The following is a 10,346-nucleotide window of genomic DNA, read 5'->3' as shown; positions in this document are numbered from 1 at the left end:
GGAGCTGAGACAAACGTGCTGCACTGGATCTGCTCCTGCTTTTCTAACGCTGACCAATCCCAATGTTCCCAATGTTCCCAATAAAAGGAGTGTGTCCAGGATCGGCTGTCCCTGTTTCAGCCAAAGACACAGACCTGGGGGATTTGAGAAACTCAAGTTTATTCAGAGAGGAAAGACAGCCGGCAGCAGTGGGGTTTCATACCTAGAAACACCTTCAAAAATGCAACTAAGAGCAAATCACATATCTTCAAGTGTGTGAAGGAAGCAAAGTTTCTGAATGGCCACCGGAAAAGGTTATTATTGTGGCTTTTAAATGCCATTAAGTCCTTTTCAACCTGTAGCGACCCTGTGCACCACAGTACTAAACACTGCCCGATCCTGCACCATCGCAGAGTTACACCCTTGCTGGAACCTATTGTTGCAACCACTCTCCGTCCATCTCATTGAAGGACTTGCTTTTCTTCCAGGTCTCTCTAATGTACAAAGTACAATGTGCTTCTCCAGGAACTCTACTTTCTTTTCTTTCTTTGTTTTTTTTTAGGTTTGGCACTGAAATCTAAGCTTTCTGTCAGCTATTCCTTTTAAAAAAAATAATTTTATTGGGGGCTTGTACAATTCTTATCACAGTCCATACATCCATCCATTGTTTCAAGCACATTTGTACATTTGTTGCCATCATCATTCTCCAAACATTTGCTTCTATTTGAGCCCCTATTATCAGCTCCTCATTTGTTCTTCCTCCCTGCTCACACCCCCTCCCTCATGAACCCTTGATAATTTAGAAATTTTTATTATTTTATCATTTCTTACAGTGTCTGGTGTCTCCCGTCACCCACTTTTCTGTTGTCCAAACTCTACTTTCTTATTGTATCTTCAAAGGTTTGCTACCCTTCCTTCTAAGGAGCCCTTTGTGTGTGTATTTCTTCTATGACACCTCTGTTTGTCCTGTAAGCAGACAGTCCACGGTCCTTTCCGCATTCCTCTCGAGAACCATGATTCCAAAGCATCAATTCTCTTTGTACACACCTTCCAACTTTGACATGCAAATTTGAGAAAACCGAGCCCTGTGTTGGTGCACCTTCGTCCTCTAAATAGCATCCTGCCTTTCAATGGACCAAAGTGGTCTTGTGCAGCAGATTAACCAAAGAGGACAGACACTTCTTTTGATCTCTTGACTGCTGCTTCCATGAATATTGATTGTGGATTCAGGCAAGATAACGTCCTTGGCAACTTCCACCTTTTCTCCCATCCACTTGGGGAGGTGTTGTTCTTGTTTACATTGAGAAGTAGTCCATACAAGGAGTTGCAATCTGTTGTCTTCATCGGCAGGACCTTTAAGATCCTTGTCACTTTCAGCAACTATGTTGTGTCACTGGCATATGGTAGGTTGTTAATAAACCTTCCTGCAACACGCAGTCGTCTTCACAGGATCCAACTTCTGTGATGATTTGTTCAACATACGTTATGGATGAAATATGTTGAGAGAATGTATCTGTGATACAGACCTTTCCTGACTGAAGCCATGCGGTGGTATTCCCTTGTTCTGTTTTCACAGCTGCCTCTTGATCCCTGTCTGACTTCCACAAGAGCACAAGGAAGTGCTCCTGAATGTGCATTCTTAATGTGATTGTCTCCAGTTTATTATGATCTCCACAGCCTAGTGCCTTTGCCTAGTCAATGAAACACAAGTGAACATGTTTCTGATGTTCTCTGCTCTGAGCCTAGAGCCCTGTGACACCAGCCATGATGTCTCTTTTTCAAATTCCTGAATCTGGCCAGACCCTCATGAATCTCCCTGTCAGTGAACTGGTGCAGCAATTGTTGGTTGATCTTCAGAAACAATTTACTTGATTGTGATATCAGTGACATTGTTCTGTAGTTTGAGCATTCTATTCAGTTGCATTTTTTGGAACTGTGTATCAAATTGGAATATTTTCATTTTCTTCAGATTTATCTTGAATTTATATATGAGAAATTGATGATCTGATCCTCAGTCAGCCCCTGAATGGAGTTCTCCATCATTTCGTTCCCACATATGTAGTTTTTTTCTCCCCTGTGTATTCCATGTGGAAAAGTCTTGTGGAATGTGCAGTGTACATTTGTTTTTATCTCTCCCTTTATTTAAAATCGTTTTATTAGGGGCTCATAGAACTCATCACAATCCATACATGCATCACTCGTGTAAAACACATTTGTACATTCATTGCCCTCATCATTCTCAAAATATTTGTTCTCCACTTAAGCCCCTGGCATCAGCTCCTCATTTTTCCCCACACTCCCCCCTTGACAATCATTTTATTGGGGGCTCTTACAGCTTTTTTAACATTCCAATCATCAGTTTTATCAAGCTTATATGTACATATGTTGCTATCGTCGTTTCCCAAACATTTTATACTTGACTTTGGGATAAGCTCCATTTTTCAAATTTGTTTTTTCCTCTTTCGTTCGAGTAATGCCTGCCCTTTTTGCTTTTATTTTGTGAACCACAACTTGCATCATTTGATCAGTTTACCAAAACCTTGATAATGGAGAAAAGCTTTCCACTGAAAATACAATAGTAGAAGTCCTGGAAAGTGGCTCGAAAGTAGGAGAAATATGTGGATTTTACGTCATTGAAGATCAGAATAACAAGCGGAACAGTCATGCAAGGTGAGTACCATTCACTATGATAGCCCTGGTTCTGAAGGGAAACTGAAGGCACAATGATTTCATTAACATATTTCTGTCCTATAGGTCTTCATAGCGGGGAAATGAAATGAACAGATATATCATTCATGAGATTTTCACGTTCATTTGTATAGGTGTATATGTGGGTATACACACATACACATTTGGATAGTGATATTTATAGTGAGTTCTGTAAACCCCTGTGCTGTTGAATATTATGACTCATGGGAGTGCCACCCCATTGAAGCCACCAACCATTGAGATTTCTGCTGACCTCAAGGTCTGTCTGTCGAAAGCACCAGCTGTCCCTTTCCCTGACTTCCTCTCCTGTCAAGAGTTACAGGCTTGGAAATACACCCTGTCCATTAAACAGGGTCACTGTCAGTGAACATGGACTCAACGGACTTGAGTGTATGTATCTATGTGTGACTGTATATACATTTATACACAAAGCTATAAAGCTTCTAATATTGTGTGTTCAATGAAATTTGACACTTGAATAAAATGTGTATCAGACATTGAATATTTAAAATATAGTTTACTTATATACAATTACAGTGCCCCATGTGATAGAAATAGAATAAAATGAATCAGAACATCTCTGTGAGATGATTTGATCTTTGAAAGTTGAAGTAATTCAAAGTAAAAAACAAACAAACATGTTTATTGTGATGGTTATCATGAAAGTAGAATCAATATGTATCTACCTGCTTGCGACTCTTTTTAGCAGAAGATCTATTGAACAGAATACCTGTGAAATTAAGAAGAAAAGTCAGCGTGGACAGACTTACAGCTGGATTCCAGATCGTCACATGCTCAAAAGAACTTACAATGAATCCTCCATGGACCAATCATCATCACTTAAGCGTCATCCTACTTTTCACTTGGAATGTGATACCTGTCAGGATGGAGAACACAGAACAGGCTGCAGGTGTCCTTACTCCCACGGTCCTGTGAGAACGCTAACTGCAGAGAATCCTAAGGAATGTAAGGACTGTGGAAACACCTTTGGTGAATCCTCAGAGGTCCTTGTACATTTAAGAGGTCACAGTGAGGAGGAGTCTGTTGATAGTAAGGAACATGGCAAAGTTATTCATCTTTTTTCATCCTTGGGTAGGCATATGAGAACTCACAGTGGAGAGAGGCCCTATGAATGTAAGGAATGTGGCAAGCCTTTAAAAGATTCCTCATCCCTCTCTAAACACAGTGTAAAGAGGTATTATGATTGTAAGGTGTGTGACCAATCCTTTACTAATTCCTCACACCTTGTTGCACATCAGAGATTTCACAGCGGACAGAAACCTGATGAGTGTAAGCCTTGTGGCAAAGGTTTTAGCCACCTTTGTTACCTTACTCAACATAGCAGAACTCACAATGGAGAGAGGCTTTATGAATGCAATCAGAGTAGCAAAGCCTTTATTCATCGATCATCCCTCATTCACCATAGGAGAACTCACAGTGTAAAGGGCTCTTTTGAGTGTAAGGAATGTGGCAAAACCTTTACTCATCGCCCAGACTTAGTTAAACATCAAATAGTTCACAGTGGAGAAAAGCCTTATGAATGTAAGGTATGTGGCAAATGTTTTAAGATCCCCTCATCCCTCACTAGACATTGGAGAATTCACAGTGGAGAGAAGCCTTATGAATGTAAAGATTGTGGGAAAATGTTTACTCAACGCTGCCACCTTCTTTTACATAGCAGAATACACACTGGAGAGAGGCCCTATGAATGTGAGGAGTGTGGCAAAGCCTTCACTGATTCCTCAAAACTCAGTATCCATAGGAGAATTCACAGTGGAGAGAAGCCTTATGAATGTAAGGTATGTGGGAAAGCCTTTGCTTACCAAACATCCATCATTACACATAGCAGAATTCATAGTGGAGAGAAGCCTTATGAATGTACGGAGTGTGGGAAAGCCTTTCCTCGACACTCTCAACTTATTTCACATAAGAGAACTCACAGTGGTGAGAGGCCTTATGAATGTAAGGAATGTGGGAAAAGTTTTAAGTGCCTTTCATACCTTATTTTACACATGAGAAATCATAGTGGAGAGAGACCTTATGAATGTAAGGAATGTGGGAAGGCCTTTACTCGTCACCCTACCCTCATTAAACATAGGAAAATTCACAGTGGAGAGAGACCCTATGAATGTGAGGAGTGTGGCAAAGCCTTCAATGATTACTCAAAACTCAATGCCCATAGCAGAATTCACAGTGGAGAAAAGCCTTATGAATGTAAAGATTGTGGGAAAACGTTTACTCAACGCTGCCACCTTCTTTTACATAGCAGAATACACAGTGGAGAGAGGCCCTATGAGTGTGAAGAGTGTGGCAAAGCCTTCACTGATTCCTCAAAACTCAGTATCCATAGGAGAATTCACAGTGGAGAGAAGCCTTATGAATGTATGGAGTGTGGGAAAGCCTTTACTCAACAGTCTCACCTTATTGCACATAGGAGAATTCACAGTGGAGAGAGGCCTTATGAATGTAAGGAATGTGGAAAAGCCTTTACTCGTCACTCTGTCCTCACTAAACATAGGAGACTTCACGGTGGAGAGAAACCTTATGAATGTAAATAATGTTGCAAAGCCATTAGTCTTGTTACAACCCTCATTCCGCATAGAACTCACAGGAAGGAGGCCTTATGAATGTTAGCTAGGCAAAGACTCTGATTCCTCTTCACCCCTCATTGAACATATGATCATCCACAATGGAAAGAAGCCTGGTGCATGTATGGAATGTGCCAAAGCCTTTGCTTGTTCCTCAGCTCTCAGTTCACATAAGATTTCTCTCAGTGGATAGAGGTCTTATGAATGTAATCTACTTTGGAAAGCATTTATTCAGTCTTCATTGCTCACTAAAGATCCCTGATGGGTGAGATGTGATGGACAGAAGGGTGCCTGGTCTGGTGTTTCTCAGATCGTTGTCCTTGGCTAGCTGAGTATATATAGGCCTCACGAGAAGATCGCTAATGGATGAGATGTGAGTCTTCTTGCTCTGGTCCTTCACCTTTAGTCCCATTTTGCCCGGGGAGCTCTGCCCTTTCTTTAGGTGAATACCTTGTGCAGCCTAGTTTCTGCTACCTCCTTCTCTGTGTGACCATGAGCAAATTACTGGACTTATTTGCCCCTATTGTTAGAGAAAATGAATCAATAATGTGTGTTTTGCACATGGTGAGCTTCAGCTCTCAAATATTGTTACCTGGTCCTACCACTCAGCTCCTAACCTGCTGTGTGTTAGAAAGGCAACCTCAGCCTTGCCTGGCCCATGAAAATTCCATCCAACAGCCACTGTGCTTGGGGTAGACTGGCTTCTCCTGACAATGACACTAGTTCCACAGCGGTGCCATTTTTATAAGCACTCCCTAGAATCTCATCCCTGTACTGCATTGGAGCCCCTTGAAGTCAATGCTCAGCAATATCTTGAGTCCCTCCCACCTAGCATGCAGGATCCAGGTCTTCACTTGCCCTCCCAAGAGCTTTTGATTTAACTCACTTCCCCTATTTTGTAGAAACTGTGTTAAGTTTGTAATGTATGTGGCCTACACAAATTAGTATGTGTTCCCGAAATTGTTGGAGATGAATTGTTGAGACTTAGAGGACAAGAAATAAATTGATGATTTATGAAAAGACTGAAGTTCAAATTTATTTTGTGTTTCAGGACCTGCAGACCAGGAAGGTAAGGGGACATATGAAGGGGGAATGAAAATCAAAATCTCTCCCATACTGACTGGATCTCCCCATCTGTGCTGGTTCTACCTAGTTCAAACCGGCTTCCTTCACAGGCATGTACTTGTCCCATGTCCTGCCCTTCAGTGCCTGGCCCCTGCCTCCCTCTCAGTTTTCCTCTGACTCAAGCGTACTTCTCAGAACACAGTTTTCCAGCTTGAATTCCCTTCTTTCCAGCTCAGACATAAGCTTCCCATCCTTGCCACCATACCTTTCATTCCTTCCTTCCCACGTGGCCTCCGTTGTTAGTCATTAAAGTTAGTTAGTCATAAAGCCATGAACTTCTTGACGTCATAGTTCCTGTTCGCAGAACATTACTCCCAACTCAGCAGTCCTATTGCACCACCTAAACCTACCCTGTGGGTTTCTGAGACTGTAACTCTTTGTGGGAGTTGAAAGCCGCATCTTTCTCCCCCAGAGTGGCCGGTGGTGTCAAACTGCTGATCTTGCAATTCGCAGCCTTACTATAACCCTGAAAACTCCTTAATACTGCCTCTCCTTGATCTTTGTTTGTCGTTTTGCCCATGATTCCACAGTGGACACTTGTGTTCTGTGTACTGCTTGGTGTGACAACGTTTGCTCTCACGCTTCCTCAAACCTACTGTCATCCAGTTGATCCAGCTAATAAGCCCACGGACCAGGCAACACCTGCTGAGAGTACAGATAGCAGCCCTCTGCAATGAGACCAGTCCTGTGGATTGAGGGGCTTTTTGCATGACTTTGTTCATGTGTGGCAATGTCTTCCATGGGTTGAGGCATTGTTTAATGCCTTCTATTGTCGAATGCGTTCAGTGCTTTATCAGCTAGCTGAAACATGACATTTGGCTTTCCATCACTTCCTGGAGCCTTGTTTTTGATTCATGAGTGCAGTGAAGCTTGAACTCCTTTCAGGACCATGGTTTTTGGATATATAAGACCTCCTGACATGGTGGACTGTCCATTAGTACAGTGATCATACATTCTTTCTATCTTCTGTTGATATTTCCTAAACCATTCAATATGTTGCCCATAGAATCTTTCAAGTCTGCAAATCCAGGCTTGACATTTTTCTTCACTTCTTTCAGTTTAACTTGTGCTAAGTAGGTTCTTCTCCTTTGGTTTCCTGATTGTATTGTTTCATTATATTGTTTGGCTCTGTCTTCTCCAGCTGCCTTCGGCCTGCATCCATCCATTTTAGCTACTCTAAGATTGAGAGAAAGCTTCAGAATTTCATCTCACATCCACTTGATTCTTCCTCTCTTTCCTGTCTTTTTATTGACCGCTTCCTTTCTTCATGAAGGATGGTTGTAATGCTCCCCGTGCCCCCTCTCCTTCTCACGTGTCTTTTGTCATTCATGTTTAATTCCTCAAATCTGTTTGAGATTTTTTGAAATTCACGTGAATAGCCTGAGCTCCTCTGTTGGCCCTCTTGGACTTGTTTTAATTTTCTTCAGATTTCAGGCAAAAGGAATCAGAGGAAGGCTTTAGGAAGCAAAGTTATGGATAGAGGTATAACTGTAGGTGTTTACATGTGTAAACATTTTAATCCATAAAAATGGCAGCATTGGCCAATGTACATATATTTATATGGCAGTACACTAAAGTTGTGGATGGACCTTGGGCCACAGCTCATCTCTCCCTCAATACAGGAACACTTTGTTCTAGCAAACTGGCATTTTGTGATGCTCATTATGCCTCCACTCCCTGCTCCCCATAAGACAAAAGATCGCTGACAACTAAATGGGCACATAAGCAAATGTGGTGAAGAAAGTGGATGGTGCCAGGATTAAAAGATATAGCATCTGGGAGTCTTAAAGCTTTGACGTTAAACAAGCAGCCATCCAGCAATGAAGCAACCACGTGGAAGAAGCACAGCAGCTGGCGTGATTGTGAGGTGTCCATAGGACCTGGTAACTGGCATTGGAAGATCCAAAGCAAGCAACCAAAAACATATTAAGAACAAGCAGAGACCCAAAGCTCATCTATACTCAATGGAACATCCCCCCACAGAGGGGTCGCAGGGAAAGGATGAGTCAGTCCCTGTGCAGCAAAGCACTGATGGAACAGGCAATATTCTTCTCATCTCTTGAGGCTTCCTTACCCCCCAATGTCATGACCCCATTGCTGCTTCTCAGTCTGGAATAGACGAGAGCATGTATAAAAGTATAGATAAGAGATAAAAGCTCAGGACACACGGAATCCAGGAACAGGAATTGCAATTAGTGATACCAGTAGTGTAGGAGGTAGTTGGGGGAAAGGAGAAGAAGGGTAAACCTATTGCGAGGATGGACACATAACCACACACACCCCTGCAGTGGGAAGAACACAGAAACCACAGGCGAAGGGAGACAGCGGTCTGTGTGAGATAGGGAAATAACAATTTATAACCTGTCAAGAGACCATGAGGGTGGGAGGGCAGGAGAAAAACGAGGAGCTGATCCCAAGGGCTCAATGGAAAGTAAATGTCTAGAAAAGAACGATGGCAACATATGTACAAATATGCCTGTTATAATTGATGTATGGATTGTAATGAGTTGTAAGAGCCCCCAATAAAATGATCTTTTATTTATTTTTTTAAAATGATCCTTTAATTAAAAACATGTTTTTTTCTTCAGCTTTATTACGAACTTATATATGAGGAATTGATGGTAAGTTTAACAGTCAATCCCTCAACTGGTCTTACAACTGTTGATATTTAGCATCCCAGTAGTACATTCCCACAGATGTGGTCAGTTTGATTACTGTGCATTCCATATTGAGCTGTCCTTGGATATACGCATCTTTTTTGTTGAGCTGAAAATATGTATTTGCTGTGAAACAGTCATTGTTTTTGTAAAATTCTGTTGTGCAATCTCTGTCTCTGTTTCTATCAGCAAGTGCATATTTTCCAAATACTCTTAACATCATCGTCTTCTCCAACTTTGGTATTCCAATGGTCAAAATTAGTAATGCATCTTGATCGCATGCTTGATGAATTTCAGGCTGATGTCCTTGGTAGAATTCTTACATTGTTCATCATTAGCTTTTGTGGTTGGTGCTGGTACATTTGAATAATAGTTGTACTGATGGAATTTCCTCGAAGGCAGATAGAATCCTATCTCAGGCAGCCCTGAACTTTAAGATGGAGGTTGCAATGTCCTTTTTGACAAAGGATTCCCTGGCATTCCTCTCAGTGTGTTTTCCCAGCGTAGTAAATCATGGGATTTTCTGAATCAAAAAGGCCAATACCAGTCCGTGTCAGCTCACTGATGCCCCGGATGTCCACATTTATGGGTTCCATTTCATTTTTGACCCGTTTCAATTTTTCTAGATTCATCCTTTGCCCATTCCCCGTTCTCAAGATTAGCAGCTTTTTACAGCGTTTTCTTATTACCTTGAGTTGTGCCCCCTGAGGAAATGAAGGTCCTCTTCTATAGGAACAATGGCTTCATGTTTACGCAGAAACCTGAAGGCTTAGAAGTGTACCCAAAAAGCACAATGAAATTCCCTCTGGAAGACAGAGGACTGGCCAGGTCGGGGAAGGGAGAGCTAGTCCCTTTCCTCCCCAGACTCAGCCTCACGCTCTGCAGATCCGGACCTCCTCCCTTTTCCCTGCGCCCCTCCCCTGGCCCCGCCTCCCGGCCCGCCCACCACCTGCAGACTCCGCCCCCTGTTCCGTGATGCAACTTCCTGCTCAACTTCCTTCTGAGCTGGGAGTCTCCCCGGGAAGGTCACGAGAAAGGTAGGTGAGACTTTGCAGCGCTAGTTTGATGGTTCCCCTGGTGTATCGCGGGCCCTGCGCCCACAGGTGTGTCCGCGGTCCCTGCGGACGTGGAAGTGCCCGCTCCGCCTTTGTCCGCTCTCCCGGGGCGTCGTGACCCGCTTTGACCTTTCTGGTTAAATCAGCTCCGAGCTGATCGCCGGCATCTCTGACTTTGGGCCTCGGCCCTCCTCCCCCTTTTCCTGCTCGCAGCCCCCCACGGACCCTCCCTG

General features: G+C 42.8%; 1 protein-coding gene across 1 annotated transcript in view; it reads left to right on the top strand.

Moving 5' to 3' along the window:
- LOC115871923 (zinc finger protein 883-like) overlaps positions 1 to 6,244 on the top strand; it is a 16,610-nt gene extending 10,366 nt beyond the window's left edge. Inside the window, exons 3-4 of the mRNA XM_045296781.1 lie at positions 2,508 to 2,649; positions 3,398 to 6,244. Coding sequence (XP_045152716.1) covers positions 2,508 to 2,649; positions 3,398 to 5,246 — 1,991 coding nt within the window. The 3' untranslated portion in view covers positions 5,247 to 6,244. The remainder of the gene's footprint in view (positions 1 to 2,507; positions 2,650 to 3,397) is intronic.
- Positions 6,245 to 10,346: the final 4,102 nt, after the last annotated feature.

The sequence above is a fragment of the Echinops telfairi genome, unplaced genomic scaffold (genome assembly GCF_000313985.2).
Source record: "Echinops telfairi isolate 266 unplaced genomic scaffold, ASM31398v2 ScPeMD7_7412;HRSCAF=8450, whole genome shotgun sequence".
Taxonomy (NCBI): Eukaryota; Metazoa; Chordata; class Mammalia; order Afrosoricida; family Tenrecidae; genus Echinops; species Echinops telfairi.
Note: the sequence above shows the minus strand (reverse complement) of the source record. Positions and strands in the feature narration are given on the sequence as shown.